The sequence below is a fragment of the Peromyscus maniculatus genome, chromosome 18 (genome assembly GCF_049852395.1).
Source record: "Peromyscus maniculatus bairdii isolate BWxNUB_F1_BW_parent chromosome 18, HU_Pman_BW_mat_3.1, whole genome shotgun sequence".
Lineage (NCBI taxonomy): Eukaryota > Metazoa > Chordata > Mammalia > Rodentia > Cricetidae > Peromyscus > Peromyscus maniculatus.
In genome coordinates this window covers 34,245,206-34,267,499 of record NC_134869.1, presented here as the reverse complement: position 1 = coordinate 34,267,499, position 22,294 = coordinate 34,245,206, and the positions used below count along the sequence as shown (strand labels likewise).

Genomic DNA, 22,294 nt, shown 5'->3' with positions numbered 1-22,294 from the left:
TAGAGACTAATAAAGATACTGATAGCATGACTAATCTAACAAAAATACCAAGCTTGGGGCTAGAGAGATGGCTCTGTAGTTACAAACACTGTCTGCTCTTCCAGAGGACCTCCATTCGTTTCTCAGCACATGAATCCACCCAGTAATACCAATTTAATGAATGGGTGAGTTTTCTGGGGAATAGCTGGTAAGATATAGTAATCAAGAAAATAATAAAATATACTAGCCTAGTTCAGATGAGTGGTTAAGTTGATAGATAGTACATGGGAAAGATGATCTGTTGTTTACCAAAAGGTAAACAAAAGAATAAGAGAAAGGAAAATTTCTTCCTTACAATTTCTGTTAGAAATGATCAAATGCCTTCCAAACCTACTGTCAGATAATTGTTGACTTTCACCACCTCACACAATAAATCACATGAAGAAATGAATAATGCTGTATAGAACTGAACTGTAAAAAACACCGTAGAAGTGGAGTTATGAAAATACATAATTGGATGATGCAAATGGTAAAGGTGTGGTTATCATCCTAAGTCTTTTTAAGTATAAAAACAACTGTTTTGAGAACATGGGGACTATCCATCCCCAGGTGGTCAATTGCCATTCTCCATTTTATTTTTGGAGAGCAAATAACAAAGACATTTACTTTGCCTGTGGATGAAGTTGGTCTTCCAGAACTCACAGGTTGATTGACAGAACCCCTGGGTATGTGCTCTGAGTTCCCTGGGAGACTCCTCAGACTGTGTGACCCTTGCCGCACACAGTGTTCTGAGTGTCCTCTTCCATTGAGGAAATTTGCCTCTCAGGACTTCTCTTCCAGGAATCATCATTTCCTTCAGGGAGATATGCTCCAAATCTGGGATGCTTTTCAGCTTTTTGTCCTGGGGTTATAAATCATGAAATGTGTCTAAGAAGCTTTAATATAGGATGACAGAGATGCTTTGGTAATTTAAGCCCCTGGGATTCTGGCTTCAATTAGTTTCTTTACTCAGTTCTATGTTGTGGTCTATCATGTGTTCTTTCTTAAGTCAAGGACTCAGAGTTTTAAGAAAATGAAAACAAGTAGGAAAATTTATGAATCTTAAGAAAACAAAACCATGATCTTTTCATCCCTAGGCACAGATAAATGAAGGGAAATTTTTCTTTTATGGCATTAGGAAACCAAGAAGATCGAAGGTATTATTATTAAAAGCAAACCTGAACACACATGTGTGAGTGAGTGTATGTGTATGTGGTAAAGGCAGGTGGTGTGTGTGTGTGTGTGTGTGTGTGTGTGTGTGTGTGTGTGTATGTGCATATAAATGTGCACATGCACAGACATTCATGCAAGTATCTATAATGCATATATTTTGCTTATGTTGGTGTATTTGTCCTATTACTTAAAAACTAGACAACCATTAACACTTCTGTTGCTTTGAAGACATGGTTCTATGGTGTTAGTTTTTAAAGAGTGTGCCCATGTGGGTTTCAGCAGTTGCCAATGGAGTGACATGGATGAGTGCTTGAGCTACTGATGGACTGTTGACCTCACCTCTAATGTTAGAGAAGGTTGTAGAAGAGACTATATGAACAGATTTATATGTAGCCTAAGTACAACAACACCTAGCAAATAACCACCAAATTCACTATTTCCATTTCTGTCTCCTGCTTAAACATTGTATCTCATCAAATACATTGGCTTACCAAAAATATGAATCTCCACCCTGCCCCCTCCTTGTATCATGCCTTCTAATCAATCAAGTCCATTCTACTTCTAAATTTTATTAAAGTTGTCAAATATTTCCAAGTAATGATGTCTCTATAATTAAGAAGAACTTAAAAATATTCAATCCTTTCCATATGCAGTATAACTACATATATTTAAATATTTTAGTAATGGCTCATCTACAGTTAATAAAATATTATTCTACCATTAGTTTTATTTCATCTGTTTTTTATTGTCTTTTCATTCACAGTGAACCATCTTCCAGTTAATTTACCTAATAGAAATATATTAAGCTTTCAATAGTTCCCAAACAATCATGGAGACATTGACCATATGGCATAGTATAAAACAGATGAAAAAGAGTTTATGGTCATGAAGACCACATTGTAGTAATAAACTGGAACAATTTTGAAAAATCAACAAAATATGTAGTAATCATTTGACAGGTGGAGAAAAATAAGCTGGGAAAGGGGAAATTAACAGGCAGGAGTTATAGTTTTACAAATGTAAGTTAAGATACTCAGGAAAGGCCTTGCCAAGCGATGAGCCTGACCTAATAGTGAACTTGCTGTTTGGCTATCTCAGAGTGTTATCAGTTTCATTTTGAGAAGAGAAAACAGCCATTTGTGCTGGGTCTGGGGAAAAGAGGCAGTGACAGTGCAGGATATGATTCAGAAAACAACTGACTCTACCACCAGAGTTACGGCTTCGGCTTCTGCTGCCTCGTACAATGAGAAGCTATTGTGTGCCCCGAGAAGTGATAGGAACGGATGCAGAAGTGAAAGTATCACTTTGTCGTATTGAGTGTAAAGGGATGGTGAGAATAGCTGATTCATGGAGAAAGCCTGTGCTGTCATGAGAGGTGGGGTCAGAAAGTTGGATTCCAAATGTGGATTGAGGGAAGTGTCAGGAGAATGAGGAGACAGACTTGCAGTGGGATTGATGCCTAGAAAAGAGGTTCTAAAATGGTTTGCATTAGCTGTGAGAAGATGTTTCTTTGTACTGAAATGAAAATACGTGTAGGAGAAGTGGGTTTGGTGGGGAGAAAGAAGTTAATTCACTGACCCACATGTCAGTTTTGAAATGTCTATAAGAAGGACATTGGGGCTGAGCAGTGGTAGTGCATGTCTGTAATCCCAGCACCCGGGAGGCAGAGCCAGGCGGATCTCTGTGTGTTTGTGGCCAGCCTGCTCTACAGAGTGAGATCCAGGACAGGCAACAAAACACCACAGAGAGAAACCCTTTTTTGAACAAAAAAAAGAAAGAAAAGAAAAAAGAAAAAAAAGAAAGATATTGGGATTGGGATGTAGCTGGAGTTATCTCCAGTCCCACCTGGTCCCACTGCCACTTAGACCCTAAATACACAGACACTTATATTAGGCAGATATAGTCTATAGATACACATTATGGAAACATAGTAGATAGCTATAAAACTCTATGGGACTAGATGCTGTCAATCACCAAAAGCTATGTAGGGATGATAAAATTAAGGTCAGGAGCTCACCAATGTTTATAGAGATCAGACATATAGTAGGACCACAAAGAGGAAACAGAGTCAGATCACAAAATAGGACCCAAAACAGGAGAAGTTGGTATCCTAGAGAAAAAGTGAAGAAAGTGTTCTAAGACTGGAAATAATGATGGCTATCCTAGAGGCCCCTTCCACCCATGACTCAGTAACCTTCCTTATAGTCCTGTGTTCTATCCCTAAGTCCTCACAGCAACCATATGATACAGGCATTAATCTTACATTCCAGTTAAGGAAACTGGAAACAGATAGATCATTTTAACCTTGCAACATTGCACAGAGACTAATCTTATAAATCGAATCCAAGAAATGCGACCTGGAGCTTCATTTCCTAAGTATGTCAGCAGGAAATCTACTGCTGGGAACCTGGCAGGCCAATAAGACAAGAAGGGCAGAATGATCCAAGACAACAGAAGATGATCAGTCAAGTTCATGATGTGATAGCTCCGTTGACAACCACTCAGTAGGAGTTAAGATGACAGAGAGGAGAAAATACAGGTTTATTTTAAATTAAACGACAGGGGAGGAATGGCAGTAACACCATTGTATTTTATTCCTCTAGCTCTCCCATTGCTTATCCCTTCAAACTTATGTAATGAAGCAGCATCGTTATCTCTTTTTTCAGAATATTCTAAGTATCCTTTGTCTTCCCATCACATGAAGCATGATAGAATACTTCTGTTCAGTTTTCCCTCATCCCGCCCACAAACAATGTTTCCTTTTATAGTTTGTTTTTGTTTTGTGTCCACAAGATTAATATCTGTTCTGTGAATTATTCTCACATGTCCCTACTATAGAATGATTTGAAAATTGAAACCAATGTAATATCTGCTTGTTCAATGTACATATCACAAAAATATATTAAGAATGTGGCTCTTTCTTTGTCAAGCTGTTTTTAAAGTCTCTATAGAATGTGGCTGTTGGTTTAAATTCGAGCATAGCAGACAAATTGAATATTAACCAGAGCTCATTTTAAAATCCTTTGGTTGGACCAATTCAAACCCATAAAGGCATCCTTCATGCCAGCATTTTTCATCAACATCCCTCTACTCACTTTGGTTCTCCAAAATCTATTTCAAAATCTTGCTCATTGGTGGCTCATGACTTTTATCTATTTTCTTTGAAGTTATGAACTTAACTCTTTATTATTTCTTTATCAAATGGCCTCATATTAGAGAAACAAAGAATAACAAATATCTGAATTACAGAAGGTATGGGGATGATTGTTCTAGGTCCTAAGATATTTGTTTCACAAAATCACAATTATTTAACTATATTTCCTGGGCACTGAAAAGTATAATTTTCCTCTATACACGGACCTTTCAAAATAACTGTAAATGTGTGTGTGTGTGTGTGTGTGTGTGTGTGTGTGTGTGTGTGTGTGTGTATTTGAATCATGGTCTCATATAATCTAGACAGCCTTCATCTCATGCAGAACTCAGGAAATGTATGTGTGATTCCGTGGCTGTTTTGTTTTATTTTGTTTTTTAGAGACAGGGTTTCTCTGTGTAGCTTTGGTGCTGTCCTGGATCTCGCTCTGTAGACCAGGCTGGCCTCAAACTCACAGAGTTCTCCCTGGCTCTGCCACCTGAGTGCTGGGATCAAAGGCATGCACCACTGCTGCCTGGCCAATTTATTATTATTATTTTAAAGACAGGTACTTGCTGTATAGCCCAGGCTGGCTCTGCCTCCCGAGTCCTGGGATTAAAGGCGTACACCACCACTGCCCAGTTGATTCCCTGTTTTTAAAAGTTTACCATAGGAAGTTTTAACGTCCTGTTTACATATTTTGAAAAACTTTTCTCCATATATTAGAAACTTGGTTTCAGTTATACTTTATTTTTAGTTCTCAAATAGAACATGAACATACAGACTTGATTCTTTTACTTGCAGTACTATATTTTTTAAATTTATTGTATGTTAATCAGTTTTCTAATAAACAATATTCCTCCAAATTTTAACTTACTGGCTTAAAATGGAGACTACAACTGTCTATTAAACTACAATAACCCTACCTGTGTGACTGTTGCACTATGCTCCTATCATTAGCTCGATATGGAAAAACAAGCTATACTCAGAGGCCTGGGGGTGAATGTGGAATCCAGTCTAAGGGACAAACCTTTAGCAACCGAAGCAGTCTCCCCCAAGAGGATTTAATCCTCTATCTCTTTTTACAAAGCCTTATTTCATAATTTTCTCTTCATCCTTTCCTCTCCACATTTTCACTTCTTATCTTGCTCATTGTTTGTTTAGGATTAAGCTCTTCATAGTATACATCATATTTACACAAGCCTTCCCCCCCCCCCAAGACTGAGAGATATACCATGAGAAATGTCTTGAAGCCCAGCCATCATGTAATTATATGAACGCACAAGTGCTTATGGTCATATATAACTTCACAATAAATTAGAAATAACACAAGGATTAAAAACCCAAAAATTATTTTATGAAACTGTTCCATATGTTTTAGAGAAATGGGTTTAAATTATTATTTTTATAAACTTGATAACAAGGGGTCATTTTCATGAACAAGTAGATTAATAAATAGTTTGTAAACATACTCTGTACTGACTACTGTACATTTTAAGTCTGGAAATATTATTCTTTTTTTTTTCCTCCACTAACTTTAGTGCTCTTTGTCCAAGTAAATTTCTTGAATTAGAAAAATAACTTAGTCCATTTCTAGAGTGTATTTTATTTTAAGGTGTTTGCATTTCAGAAAACTTTTGTAATTAGCTCTCAGTGTATTGAGATGTAGTTTTACTGTACACTGAAGATTGTAGATTAAAAAAGAGCTACAGAACAACAGAGGGTATTCTAAAAGCTGAGTATGAGGGAAAACATTGTGGAAATATGATTTACGATGACACAGTGAGAGAAATAAGAGCCTAGTTTCCTGAGCTTCCTGTATTTTGAAGTTGGATGCTCCAAAATAGCAAGAGACTTGATGCTATAATATCTGACCCAGTGATCTTTCTCTTTAGTTACTGTCTTGAGAGCTCACAAAAGCAGACTGTGCAGGTGGCCTCCTTAGCTTCAGAAATTTCAGATGAGCCTAAAGTTATAATGCATGTTCATGTCATAGTCTGCTTATGGTGTAAGCTATCTCAGATGCCATGAGGATGTCATTTCGGCCACCCAGCTACTAAAAAGAAGCATGTGGCAGGGAAGCTAAGCTTCTAATTCATTCATGGTTTTGTGAATTCTTAGCAAAATTTAAGCATGTGTCCAAGGTATGTCGGCCCATATTTTGAAGTGTAAATATTAGCAAAAGGTCTTTTGTGAATTTTGAAGGAAACTAGCTTGCTTGACAATACAAAAGACGTGATTGTTGAAGGTGTTTCTTCTTTCTACCAGCTGTTAGTTTGTCAGTTATCATTCTCTAGGAGTTTCTAAAAGTCTTGTGTAGGAGGGGTCTTGTATAGTACAAGAAGAATCTGCATTTAAAAATGATCTTTAAATCTTGACTCTGAGTGTATGATTCAATTATATTGAGACTTTCTTACATGCATATGACATGTTTAACCAAATCCACTCCCTACTCTGTTCAAATCCTTCTATAGCTCCTTTGGTCACTTATCACTCCAACTTGCAAGTGCTATTTTGTTTTATAAAACTCACTGGTTCTACTTAGTGATGCATGGTTGTAAGACTATCTGCTGAAACATGGCCTTTCAGGAGCCACATCCCTGAAAAGAACTAGCACCCTCAGTGGCCAATAGCTTTTTCAGCTATGGGTAGGGCTTTTCTCAATGGAAGGAGTATCAAGGAATTGTTCTACTTGGAATTTGGTCCAGGGTATGATGGCAGTTAAGACTGAAAAAGTAGGGGAGATATGATTTTATGGTTGTTGGGAATTCTACATCTGGTAACCTAAGGCTTATTTCCTGAACATTGAAGAAGATTGCTCTGGGATTTTTCTTTAGTAGTGGAAAAATAAGGCTGTTTATAACATAGAAAGACAGCCTTGGTTTCAGGGCTAGACTACATTTCTATTTCTGTTAAGTACTTGGTTGATGATACATTTTAATAAGAAAAAAAGATAACATAATAATGGAATCAAGTAAACAGAAAGAGAAAGCAGAAAGATGTAGAAAGAAAAAAATGTACCCGTAGTCTTTGGAGGCTTGAGAGTTTTCTAGGTGTTGGTGTCTACAATGTTACTCTGGATCTAGAGTGGTTCCAAGGCTAATAAGTAGACCAGAAAACATTAACTTAACAATGTTTTATTAAATGAAGCAATAGAAGAGAAGCAGTTTACTTAAGGAAAGAGAAAAAAACAAAGAGAACAACAGAGAACTCAGCACAGAATTCTGGAGGTCACAAACATTAATGAATAAGGAAATCTAACAGAAAGATTCTTTTTATTCATTCTGCACTAGAACAGTTTTTGTTTTCTTTTGTTTTGTTTACTTGTGAAAAGTCAATTGCTTCATCAAGGAATGCCTCATCTTCGAAGGTATTTTATCCTAGCCCTTTAAACTATTTGTGAATTTTCAAACATGAACTCATTATAAGCATATAAAACTTGTTGAGGTATAATATTTTAAATATGCTTTATTTTATGACTTATCAAAATGCTTTAATTTAATTTCTATACCATAAAACAGAACACAATGTCTGCAGTTATGGCACCCTTGGATTAGGTATAGATTTAAGTCTTACTTTGGGAATGGTGGTTCTTACGTACCTCTTGAAGCAGTACCTGCTGATTTACTGTAGGACAAGGTCCTTTAGCGATTCACATTGCCAACTTCAGGATTTAAGAAGAGTAAATAATATCCTATAATATTGAAAGGCGGGATTGCTTTAGACACAAAGAGCTATAGATGAAGTCTCAGACTTTGAACTAAACAAACCATACTTGTGAACTCTGGAGTACAAATACTATTGCATCAAAAGTGACTTGCTCACAACAAAAGAAGTGGTTTGGGAAAGATAATGAAGCACAGAGAGGCAAGGTCAATTTTGAGAAATAAAGAATGTCATGTTTTACAGGATTCACGACAATTTTAGACTCTTTAGGAAATCTTCAACGTGAATCTGAATTCCATTACATGTTAGTTTCAGTTTTTATAAGATCTGTTTGTCCCAGATACTTATTCTTAGTCGTGTATAATTAAATTCTCAAAAAATTTGGTGTACATAAAGTTATCAGCCTCATTTAACAGATGACGAAACAGGCAGAGAGAGTAGGTGGTTGTCTTAGGGTTTCTATTACTGTGAAAAGGCACCATGGCCATGGCAACTCTTATAAAGAAAACATTTAATTGGGGTGGCTTGTTTAGAATTTCAGAGGTTCAGTCCATTATCATCATGGCAAGGATCATGGCAGCATGCAGGCAGGCATGATACTGGAACAAGTAGCTGAGAGATCTGTATCTTGTCGGCAACAGGAAGTCAACTGACACATAGGGAGGTAACCTAAGCATAGGAAGCCTCAAAGCCCACCCCTACAATGACACACTTCCTCCAACAAGGCCACACCCACTCCAACAGAGCCACATGTCCTAATAGTGCCACTCCTCATGAGATTGTTGTGGCCATGAGGCCAGTTACCTTCAAACTGCCACAGTGGTGATGAACCAGCCATAATGCTCTACCTCCAGAGTCTGTGCTATGAACAGTGTAGTAACTCTTTACTCCCAGACTTTTATTCTTTCACAGTAAATATTTCACACTTCACTCTTTGCCCACTTGGCTGGAATTTCTATGTTTCCATATCTAAGCTTGAAATAAATGTAGTTTCCATTATATAGCCAACTATACTTGTGAGGAGAATCCATAAATTAATATATATATATATATGGTTTTAGAGGCTATATTTCTGTAAACAAAACATCACTTATTGCCATATAACTCTAATTTTAATAAATTAAATCTTTTGAGTGTTATGTCAGTACATGGCCAGTGGTTACTAAGCACCTTTTCCAGGATTCATTCCTTGCTTTATTTCATGAACACAAATAATCTTATTATGTTGAGAGGACCATAGCACTAAATCACATATTCCAACAGCTATGAGTGTTCTTTACTTTAAAAATGTATGAATGGAAAGCTTCTACTTTATTTATTCACTATTGCAAAGTAAATTGGTCTCAAAGCATCTATGTACTTTATAAGAGTGATAAAAAGTGAGCTTATGTTGTACTGTGGAAGTAAGATTTATTATACAGAGAAAATGAGAACCTTATGAAAATGTAAGTTCTAATTCAAGCTGTATGGAGTGGGAATTGAGACTGTATATTTCTTACAAGTCCCAAGTGATGTGAGGGTGATTGGTCACCTGTGTTTTATAAAATCACTGAGAGAATGAGTCAGTGTAATACACATGAGGATTGGAGGGGTACTTAGAAGCGGGTGGTTGGTAGATGACAGGAATAGATACTGATATCTACAGTAGTTGAGAGGGAAAGGGAAAATCCATCCTGAGCACACATGAGTAAATCATCATCTTATGGGGAAGAATAAATAAATAGAAGCAACATATTGGAACTTTGGAGATGAATGAAGACAAACAATGAGTTTATCCTGGTGGGTGAGCGTAGACATCATGTAATTGGGCAAGTCTTTTAAATAGGTAATATGAATGTTGAAGTATGAAGAAGTTAGTTCTAGAAATTTAGTTGGAATCTTAGTAGTAAAGATACAACATTTTTGGAGGAAAAGGGACACATTCTGTGCAGAGAAAATCGTGCCTTTAAGAATTGAGGGAAAAGATGTAATGAAACTAAGAAAAATAGACGAGAGTGGCAGTGCACAGGTCAGGTAGCTGTGACAGGGGAAGATGTAAAGAACAGAGAACACAGTTGATACAAAGACATAATAAAGCAGTGAAAATCCCAGTGTTGTTCAAGATAATGACCTCACACATCTTTGAGGTAGGCTTTAATTTTAATCTCAGCCTTTAGGACACTGATCATAGAGGATGATGGCTTAGAGTCCAGCCTGAGCTACATAGCATGTTTCAGGCTAGTGTGATTGTGCCTCAGTAAACCAAGCAGAAAAGAAAAGCGTAATCTCTTCACAAAGACAAGCAATAAATGGATGATAATAAATATCAAGGAATTGAATGAAGTAAGAGATGTTGGTACAAAAATAGTCAGCATGTAACGTATTCTTTCCCAGCAAATCAGAAACATAGTCATAAAGCCAAACTGGCTGTAGCTGAATCATTTAATAGCACTGGAATTTCCTATTGCCTTTTCCTAATTGACTAGCCAGACCTATATTTTTTCTTTAATAATTATATGTAGAAATGATGAGCTAGCTTTAGTTACCACAAAACCCTTTGTTTTGTTATCGTCTTCATTGATCCTGTCAATGTTCAGCATGAGAAGTACAATAAAGAGTCACTAAATTATAGGTGGTCATTTGATTGGAGGAGTTACAAGTTAACTCTGAAAATCCCAAGAGATTTGCTCACCTTGTTTGCATTTTAAAATTTATTTGTATTTACTTAATTTCTATCTGATTGCATTGAAACAACTTGTTCTTTTTCATTTATTTTACGATATTGTTGACACCAAAGTAGCTTGGCCACTTGTCTCAGTTCATGGTATAGTTAAAATACAGATTATTTTCTATACAAAGACCAATGTATAAAATGATGAATGTGAAAAACATGTGCTCTATCAACATGAAAATGCCTTCCATATGATAATGAGTTCCCTTTACAGTAGGCTACAGCAAGGCTTGCACGTTCCCACCACAGGCTGGTTCAGAAGATTGAGAAATGATCTAGAGGATAAAACATGACCAGAAGAAATGTTTCTCTTGCCTAAATCCTCTCTGCTCAGCAATAGAGCAAATTGATCAATAGCAATAATGTTCCAGTGACCCTTCATGCTGATCCTAGCTCCTCGGTGCTATTCTAAGGTCCTTGCAACTGTTAATGACTGTTCATGCACTCCATGTGTGATTGTGAAGAGGTACAACTCCCCTGGAAAGTGAAAGCTTCTATCCGTGCCTATATGGGTGTGCCAATAGACTCTTTGATCTATTGAGTTGAATTTTTTTTTCTATATGCTGTTTCTTCAACTTTTAACAGTACAGACATCAATTTAAGCTACAAATTTGTATTTTTGTGGATAAAGTGTTACTCTTCAGAGCTTGGGGTTGAGTAATGGCTTGTTATTTTTTTTTTGAGCAAAGTATTAGATTAAAAAAATAGTGTGGGGCTAGTGGAATGGATCAGTAAAAAAAGGCACTAGTTTATATGTTAGAAGATCTAAGTTCAACTTCTTTATACTACAAGATGGCAAGAGAGAACCAATCCCAGAATTATCTTCTGATATCATACATATGCTATGACATAAATCATTCTACACACACACACACACACACACACACACACACACACACACACACACCACACTACACACACTAAAATAAATTAAGTAAAATTCAAGAATGTTTGGGAATGATAAGATATTTTTAAAGATTTTTGGTTTTTTTTCCTAGAACTTAACTCTATGTAATTTTCAACTCTGGTACACATCTTTCTTTACACAAAAATATTTTATTGTAAACTTCTTTTTTAAATTGTGCAGTATTAGGTATCAACAATAATGTATGAGTCATACACTCAGTTTTTAATAAGTTGCTCTTCAAAACATTTGCTTTAAGAGAACAAATTAGAGTTGACCAAACTCCCAGCTCCTACTCATCCTTTTACTGTTCTGGATAAAGGAATCTTATAAATTAAACTTTAGTTTATTTAATATTTTCACAGTCAGTTGAAACTTAAGGTTGTATAAGATAAATATTGTTAAATATTTATAATATATAACATCTAACATAACATTAAAGTCAGCAATGAGACATTTTTGCTATAAGAGTTGTGCTAGATTATTTCATAGGCCATTCATAATCAAAATTCACAGTATATGTGTTGCATTACCATAATTTTCTGATTAGTTTGTTGTTTATATTTGTTTATGTGTGTTTCAATTGCATTTCATTAACTCATAACTTTCTTGTAAGTTTGCACTTTCTTTCCATGTTCAAAGAATCCCTTTAATTCACTTTCTCTGTTTCTCCTCATACAGTCTGACAGCCAGATATGCATCTCAGTGTAATCAGAGTGGAATTGCAACCAGTCAGAAAAAGCCTACTAGGTCAGTTCACGTCTCTAATCTATTGTTTGTTAGTGATATGCAAGTAAATGCCAGTGATATTCTGTCCAATCACTTTACATTTCCAAAACATGGCACACTTCTAAGAGTACTAAGTTTCAAGCTCTGAGTTCTCCCAAGTAGATTTCCATATGGAGACTTTGGGACAAGTATATTAGCTGATTCAATGGGTTTAGAGGTCTGACTTTGATTGAGATTTAGTGATGCACAGTGATATACTGGGTAAAAGCTGAGTCCTAGACTTAAAGTAAGTGAGGAAAAAATGACCTTAAAGCCCTTTGACATTTTGAGGTCACAGAATCTGAAAGTTATGACAAGATTTTTAACTATTTTGAAATAGGCATGTTACTTATTGCACACTTTAAAGGAGAACTGGGTTGGATGATTTATATGGGGAAATTAACCTAGGATGATATTCTATATATAATAACTTAAATTTCTGCATTGAAAACATATGAAAACATTTAAAGATAAATATATATTTGTGCTTTTTACAAAATAATGATATATATATATATATATATATAAAGTATTGGAAGAGCTTTATTGTTGATCACGTTATTGATAAAAGAATAAAGGTAGCTCAATGACATTAGTACATTTCCCTTGCCTTGGTTTCTTTTTTTACATGAAATTCCACAGTAGTAAAAACTTATTATGTAGAGAAACATCTTTAAAATTACTTAAAGTGACAACAATAGACCTAAATTACTATATAATGAGGACAGTGACATGCCATGAACAGTGAGCACCTTCATTACTCCTGTGAAGATGTGGGCATGTACGACATCTGCTAAGTCCTTTGTTCTAATGGAACTTTTCTGTGTCACACACTCTCTCTCTCTTTTTTCCTCCATCTCATTTCCCTTCTTACTGCTTTGATGAATGATCTGGAAGCTCTGGCTGCCTGTCAAATTAGGGTAATGAGAAGAGCAAATGTATCTTTTAATTTGTTTTAATTTGTTCTTCTGGGGACTGAAGATCACTTAACTTCATGGGTCACAGTAAAGATTAAAATGCATCTTAATTGCTTCCTAGAAGTGGGTCAAGTTTCATTGCAAACAGGGCAAGTTTGAGGACAAACTGTTTATACATGAGTTTGGAATGAATTTCAAAGTCTATGGTTATGTCTACAGAAATTGCTCTCATATTTATTGGGATTGGGACATTTGGCTCAGTTAATTATTTGACTTTTCTCTGTGGAGAATAGTTAGTGGTACTGTAAATTCCTAGTGTCTGTGGTTATGATGTTGTAGTTACAACCCCTTGTATAGCTATTTGAGAAGAACTTAAAAGCTGCAATTATTTTGAAAAGATTCTAATCTCATGCACGGCACAACACCAAGCTAACAGAATAACTGGAGAGACCATTAGGCACATGTGTTTAAATTCCAATGTACAGTCAAAATATTTGAACCTCTTAATCATCTCTAACATCAATGCAGCTCTAGTATTTAGATTTTCCTGATGCCCATTGCATTTTGCAGTTTTTCTGTCATAAAAGATTTATATTAGGGGGTGGGGGTGCTTTCTCAAATCAGGTAGTACAGTGGAGATGTGTTGAAATCTGCTGTGCTACATGGATTGGCAATTTGGACATGTAACAGTTACAAAAATTATTTTAGACTTTTCATTAAAAAAAAAAAAAAAGATCAGCACTGTATTTCTTAACGTTTTGGATCGATCCATCTTTCTTTTCAAATAGGAATTTTCAGAGCAGTACACAGTCTCATTCACACGGTGGCAGCACACGCCCACAATGTTGGCAGTATTCATGTCACATCTCAGTAGTGTCCATGCTTGCCCTTACATTCTAGGTTTTATTTCACGTGGGTTGAGCTTAGGATACATGTGTAAAACGCAATAGTAATGTAAACTAAAAATTAGGTACAGCTCATGAAATAATTGACAAGTGGAATTTTAAAGAAAAAATAGTAAAATATAAACTGATCCAAACTGAAATTTAATGATCGTTTTAATGAAGTAGTGTCAGGCTGCAAGCATCTATCAAGGTGCTCTGATGATGAGAGAGATGGCATGAATTTCCACACGACTTGTTCTTCATACACAAAAAGCACTGAAACTTCTTTCACTCTATGTATATTTCAACTGTCATTCTACACATAGTGGATTTTCTTCCTCTGAGGTTAGCATCCTGTTTTGTCCTATGTGATGAGGTGGGCACCTGTGAAAAAATCACCAACATATATCTCAGTCCCTTTATTCACAAGAGAATGAAAAATTTTTGTAAGACAGCCCAGCTATGTATAATATAATCATGACCTTGGTCATAGCAACATGTTTTAATGTAACTTATAAGCTTAAGTTTAGCTAGTCAAAGTATCGTTTCTGTTTGCCTCTTGTTCAATAATTTATCCTTTTCATTAATTTTCAAGTCTTAGGCAAAGCTACCTTAACTAAACATATGTTCCATGCACTGAAAGAAAAATTTTACCAACTATAAATACCTAAATAATATGCTAGGAACTCTATAAGTTTAAATATCATTGTTGCTCTTGTCAAATAATTTTATGTATATTTTTAATATAAATTTTTATTCATCTGAATATGGATATTTTTATAGTTAAAGGCCACTCTGTTTTAGTTTTCCTATCTTTGGAGCATGCTTATTGAGAAGTAAAACCAGCTTTTTCTCCCAGTCTCTTACTTTGTGTCCAGCTGTTTGTCCCTTAAAGAAACCATCATTTTCTGCTAAGTAGGTGGTAGACGATCCTGTATTGTGGGTTTCCCACCAACTCTTCTTTGCTCGCACTTCCCTTCTCCTTCATTTTCGAAGTGTACAATAATGATGTAATTTTTCTCCTGCTATTTCAGGCTTCCAGGGCCCTCTAGGGTGCCAGCTGCCAGCAGCAGCAACAAGGCTCAAGGAGCCTCCAATCTGAATAGGAGAAGTCAGAGCTTTAACAGCATTGACAAAAACAAGCCTCCCAATTACACAAATGGAAACGAAAAAGGTAAGTGTGCATCTGTCCCATCCTTCTGCCCCGAGTCTAATGTATGCCTTGGGAATGGACACGCCAGTGCTGATAGTTGAACAGTGGAGCAGCTTGGGGATGGGAATATCAGAGGAGTTTCCTAACCCCCACCCCATCATGAATTGCAGCTTCCTCCTGGACCTTTCTTTTCTGCAGAACATTTCAAGGAAATGAGTTCATGTATTTTAAAGCAGATTGTTAATTTATAGAGCCAAGCATAAAATCTGTTTCAGAACATGAGTTACCCCAGATGTATATAAATAGTGTTTTCTTATGTCTCTCATGTTTTATGAAACTGTCTCCTGAAATAAAAAAGCTGTGTTAAATTGATTTGGATCCTTATGTCAGTTAACATAACTGACAAAAAATGTGGGGAGCATTTAAGGTGGATCCAACAGAAGTTGAGATGCAGTGAGCAGGCTGGGATAGTGTGTACCTATAATTCCTGTACTCAAGAGGTTAAGGAAGGAGGCTTGCTGCAAGTTTGAGGCCTATTTGGGATACATAGTAAGTCCCCAAATAGGCAAGATGACTGCCTATGGGTGCATTTCAGAACAGTAAGAACAACAAACAGTGAATATATGTTTGTGATAGATGTTTGTCTTTGGATTATTCATTTACTCTTATTTTATATGCATTGGATTTATGCTTGCATGTATATCTGTGCAAGGGTTTCAAATCCTCTGCAACTAGAGTTACAGACAGTTGAGAATTGCCATGTGGGTGCTGGGAATTGAATCTAGGTCCTCCAGAAGAGCAGCCAGTGCTCTTAACCACTGGACCATCTACCCAGCCCCTAGTGTCTATTTTAAAAGCAGCAGTAGTTGGAAATGTTATGACCTCAGCTTTCCTTAAGTATCAAATTATCTATATCTATATTCTTTTAAACTATTTCTTACTAGAAACATAAAATCACAAAATGAATGGGTAAAACATATACAAATATGTGTGTGAATGGTAGATTATAAATGATCTACAAGTCACACAGTTCTCTATGATATACAAAGTGTATATTTTTAAAGGTGCTCGCTTGGAACTTGTCCCATTTGGGTCAGGGCTCAATAGAATGAATTTACACCTCATGCCCAAATCCTAGGGAAATCAAAAAGCTGTGCTTTATAAATATTGTGACTGTTGAAGCAGTCTTTCCAAATCAGTAAAATGTCCTATTTCTCTTGTTAGTACCCTGCCCAATGTAGGACAGTATATGAAATTAAGAAATGATTCATATGCCTAGTCAGAAGAACTATTGGAAAGCTTCATTTGAATGGCTAAACCAAGCATGAGCTATTTTGTACAGGTTAGATGATTACCACTTGTCAATAGGGAATTAGGCAGCATTCTCTTACTCAGACATAAATTGACAGGTACTGTCTTGAACCAGACACTGTTTTGTGAGAATCTTTCCCTTTGACTAAGGCAAATTTTGGAAGATTATAACCCCTGGATAGCAAAGCAATGTGTCTTAATGCCTGAAATATTCCCCACTTTTGAGTCCAGTGGTGGAAAGGGGAGAGGAAATATAGTATAGATTTTGAAGTCTGAAGCTTTAAAAAGTCTCCTTTTGTAGACAAGTGATTGAGCATTTAATGATTCATAATGACCAGGCAAGTTCAAAACTTTAATAAAAAAGTTATTGCTGGTGTAATTGTGAGCTCTATTGGCTTTCATAATATTCTGAAATCTGCTTGCTCTTTCCTTTCCTGATTTGCTATCTTAATCGATATATGATTCCAAAGAACATTTTAAAACAAGGAAAAAACATTCTCTTCAGTAATCAATCCAAAGGAGATTAAATTATTTATTACAATGTCTAATACTACTCATACACCTACTTTCTAAACCCAAGTTTAGTTACGCTTCTTTTACAGGCTCCGTAATTTTGAACATTCTTTGGTTTTCTTTCATTTAAATTAAAGTACATCCTTAAAGCCTTTTATTTTTCTTGGTAAGAAGGGAAATGGGAAATGGACATTTCTAGTTGAAAATAAGCATTTCCCTCATTTTGTGACCTTAGAAAGTGTTTTATAGGTTGAAGCTAATTATATGTTATAAAATTTCTAGAGGAGGCCAACAAGCTTGCAAACAGGGTTGTGTTGAATGGACTACCACAATTTATTTAAAATACTAATGCTGCCATATATGAATATGTGTGCATATATCTGTGCACATCCATATACGTGATACCATAGTATATTAGTATCTATACATACAGAAAAGAGATTTAGAAGTGATCTAAAAATTTTGATACAGTGGTGTCATGAAGTGTCTGTATTTGTTATTTTTTTCATTTCAAAGTGTTTATTTCCAGTATCTCAAAGTAAAACTCCAAAGGTGAACAAGCACTCGTGTTTTTTCAACGATACTCAACTTCTCATGTATATCTAGAAATAATACATAAGTACATAGCAATGTTTCTAATCACCACAAGATGGAGACAGACACAATGCAGTATGTGGCCTTGTCACTTAATAGAGAAAGCTAAAGGTATAAGAATGTAGTAAAATGACTTAGTTTTAAATAAAGCTAATGGGAATTTTCAAAACATTTTTGAAGCATATGTCGCTTACCCACTTTGGTTTAGGAAGTTATAGGGGAAGAATGTGTAATTCATAACCCAAATCATGAGGAAATATGGAAGCTATACTTTGCAGATCATTTGATAGGTTTGTAGACATTTGTTACACATACAAAGTGGCCATTAAGTGTCAATGAACTGCCCATAAGTTTAGATAGACTCACATGATATAACACAATCATCTGGTGCCTATTTTACATGTACAACACACTTGATATTAGAGTTATTTGTGCCACATCTCTTAATAGTGCTACTCCCTATGAGTTTATGGTGGCCAATTATATTCAAATGACCACATTCCACTCTCTGTACCCCACCAGCTTGTAACCACATCATAATGCAAAATGCATTTAGTCCAACTTCAAATTCCCCATAGTTTATCACAGTCTCAACAGTGTTTTAAAGTACCAAGTTCAAAGTCTCGTCTGAGATTCATATAATCTCTTAGCTGTAATCCCCTATAAAATCAAAATCAAAAAACAGATCACATACTTCCAACGTATAATGCCACAGGATATACATTACCATTCCAAAATGTAGGGAAGGGAGCATAGGGAGGAAATACTGGACCAAGCAAGATCAAAAACCAGCTGGGTAAACTCCAAACTCTGTGTATCTATATCGGATGTTCTCCAACTCCTTTCAGCTTTGTTGACTGTAACACACTGTTTTGTTGTTGTTGGTATTTTACTCTTTTGGGGGGACCACCACCCAGCTTCCAAATAAATTCACACACAGAGGCTTATTATTACTTCTGAATGCCCAGCCTTAGCTTGGCTTAGTTTCTTACCAGCTTTTCCTAACTTTAAATTATCCTGTCTTTTGCCTCTGGGCTTTTCCTTTTCTTTTACTTCTGTAAATCTTATTCTTATTCCATGGCTTGCTGTGTAACTGGGTGGCTAGCCCCTGGAGTCCTCCTCCTTCTCTGGCTCCTCAATCTGATTTTTCCTTCTCAGATTTCTCCTTCTATTTATCTGCTCTGCCTGCCACTCCCACCTATTTCTCTCTCCTGCCTCACTATTGGCCATTCAGCTCTTTATTAGACCATCAGGTATTTTAGACAGGCACAGTAACACAGCTTCACAGAATTAAACAAATGCAACATAAATAAAAATAATACACCTTAAAATAATACTCTACTACGCTATTTTCTTTTGAGCTGATTCCACTGCCAGTTAGCAGTTCTCCCCTACAGGTATCCCACAACTCTGGCATCTGTAACATCTTGGGGCCTCCAAGGCAGTCCAGGCATCTCTTTCACTCCTTCACACAATAACCTCTCTGGACATTTATAGGGACACCCGTGACACATACCTGGCCTCCGTGGCTTTCCATAATCATGGAGGAATATTCCACAGTCTCTTTCTTCTATCTTAAAAACCTGAACCATGTGGCTGAAGCCGGCAAGTTCTGCTGCTTGTTAGGGCTGGAACATGGCCCTCATTCAATTACATCTTCACCAGCTTTCTTTTTTCAATGGTTTTCTTCACTGCCTATGCTGGCTTTCCTGAAACTGAATCTGTAGACCAGACTGGCCTTGCACAGAGATCTTTCAATTACATCTTACCAGCTTTCTGTGTTTGATTGTTATCTTCAGTGCCCAAACTTGACCATTCTGGAACTCGCTCTGTAGACCATGCTGGCCTCAAACTCAGAGATCCGCCAGCCTCTGCCTCTGGAGTGCTGAGGTTAAAGGCATGTACCATCACACCCAGCTCTAAGCTTTTCTTTTCATTCTTTTTCACAAGTGGGTTGCCCTGAGGTCACCACCTCCTTTATTCCATTTCTTAATCTGTTTATCTCCTTGAATACAGAGTTTAGCTCCATTCTACTTCTTGGTGTTCCTTTTCCTCCTCAGAATTTATATTTTGTATTTTAACTTGGTCAGCTTGCTACTTTTCATTATAAATCTTCTTTAGAGTTACCACTAATAACCACATGACAGTCTATAACTAGGCTGTTTTGAGGTTTCCTCTGTCAATGGAATTAATCCAAAACTATTCACTTAAGCCTCAGGCAGCCACATTCTTCACCAAAATATCACAAGAAAGATCTCTAGGCAACATACTAAAATTCTTCTCTGAAGCCTCTCCAGCCAGGTCTCCACAGTTCAAATAACTCTTAGAACTCTTGTCTTCTATGCTCCAATTAGCCCATTAATCAGCAGTTAAAGCATTCCACTGCTTTCTTAACCCAAACTCCCAAAGTCCATATCATTCCAAACAAAAACATAGTCCAGCCTATCACAGCAATATTCCAGTCCCTGGTACCAACTTCTGTCTTAATTAGGGTTTCTATTGCTGTGAAGGAAGAGACACTATGACCACAGCAACTCTTATAAAGGAAAACATTGAATTAATTGGGTGGCTTTCAGTTCAGAGGTTCAGTCCATTATCATCGTGGTGGAGACATGGTAGAACACAGGCAGACGTGGTGCTGAACAGGAAGCTGAGAGTCCTACATCTTGAGCAGGCAAAAGGAAGCGATCTGAGTCACTGGGCATGGCTTGAACACATATGAGATCTCAAAGTCTGCCTCCACGGTGACACACTTCCTCCACCTAGGCTATACCTATCCCAACAAGGCCACACTTCCTAATAGTGCCACTCCCTATGAACTTATGGGGGTCAGTTACATTAAAACTACCACATCCTCCATTTCTTCTTCAGAGAAGAGCAGGCCTTCAAGAGACAACAGCCAAACAGGACATTAAAAAAAATTTAAATTTAAAAAGAATATTTCATCAGCTAATAAATTGGTCTTTGTCATAAAATAGTTTCTGATCTTAGGTATGACCAAGAAAGATGACAATTATAAAAGAATTTTCAAAGGTTATAATTTTATAATGAGAGAATTCTGGGTATATTATTTGATTATTATAGTTATAAATATGGTGGTTATTCTTAGTTATTAGAAATTAGAACATTTAATTTGAATACTTTAAAATATTTCATTTAGTACTCAAATTGAGTTTACTAGTTTAAAGGAATTATTAAACAGAATGAGCAAAATGTTGAGAATTATTGCTCAGAGGTAGCTTGGGGGGTTGATTTCATTATACTATTCTATGAATGTTTAAGAAGATATATTTTGAGAGCAAAGAGTTCAGGAATAGATCCTGGCATGGCTGGAACTTGTGGTTGACTCCCAATTCTTCAAAATTACAATATCTCCCCGGGCGGTGGTGGCGCACGCCTTTAATCCCAGCACTCGGGAGGCAGAGGCAGGCAGATCTCTGTGAGTTCGAGGCCAACCTGGTCTCCAAAGGGAGTTCCAGGAAAGGTGCAAAGCTACACAGAGAAACCCTGTCTCAAAAAACCAAAAAAAAAAAAAAAAATTACAATATCTCAAAATTAAAAAGAGAGATGTTTTATTTGGAGAATTAGCCAAATTAAAAATTCAGAAATCTCTAGAATTTGTAAATTGTAATGAAGATTTATTGATGAGAACAATTTTGCTTCCATATTGAAGAAAAACAAACTATTCAAAGCATAGTAGTGTTAGTTGGTCTGATTGAGGGTAGAAGGATACACAGTGAATTCCAAATGATGTGACATCGAATGGAATCAGTAAAGAAACATAATTCTCATTTCACTACCTAATACCATTTTAATGCTAAGGCATTTCCCAAGACATGTGTGCTCATTTTAGCAGATGAATTAAAATATAAGTGCACATTGTCATAAATTATCACTTGCAGAGACGGCTGTGATAGAAATGTTAGAGTAGAACGCAATGCCATCTCACTGTTCAATTGAAGTAGAATGTAGAAGAAAATCTCTCAGAACAAATGGTGAAATGAAGAAAGTGTCTTTTGTTAAGCTTCTCATAATCACCTTCACTTTCTCTTCCTGATCACCTGCCATTCAAAAGCTGACAATGAGGTTGCAGGGTGATATCAGGATTTACGAGAGCCCATGCACTCTGAAAAAGTCCTTTAGATAGATCCATCCTCTGAAGAAAACCACACACCTAATGACTAGGAACTTGATCCTGTGAAAACCATGCTGTGTCTCATTTGAGCATACATTTTATGTGTTTTGAGAACCATTAATAAAATCAGTTTTGTTTTACAAAATCTGTGGAATGCATTTAAAAGAGAATACTAACTATTTCAATTACTGGAAATATAATTTCCCTTGTTTCATTTGTGACCCAGCTGTGAGCTACATTTCAGAGTACTGAACTACTCAACCTGGTTTGCCTAACACAGTCCCTTAGAGAGCTGTTTTTCCATGTTGCTAAGGAATATACCTCAGTACCCAGGGCAATGTTATTACACTCTCATTATCTCTCTCAAATGGTTCTTATACTGAACATGTACCTTTACTGAAGAGGACAGCATCAAGCA

General features: G+C 36.3%; 1 protein-coding gene across 7 annotated transcripts in view; it reads left to right on the top strand.

Moving 5' to 3' along the window:
* Nav3 (neuron navigator 3) overlaps nt 1-22,294 on the top strand; it is a 521,591-nt gene that overhangs the window by 312,431 nt on the left and 186,866 nt on the right. For 6 of the 7 annotated variants that reach the window (XM_042263540.2, XM_076553884.1, XM_076553882.1 and 3 more), the window contains exons 6-7: nt 12,283-12,351; nt 15,205-15,344. In XM_042263540.2, the coding sequence (XP_042119474.2) occupies nt 12,283-12,351; nt 15,205-15,344 (209 nt within the window). The remainder of the gene's footprint in view (nt 1-12,282; nt 12,352-15,204; nt 15,345-22,294) is intronic. The other variant, XM_076553883.1, reaches the window with a different exon arrangement.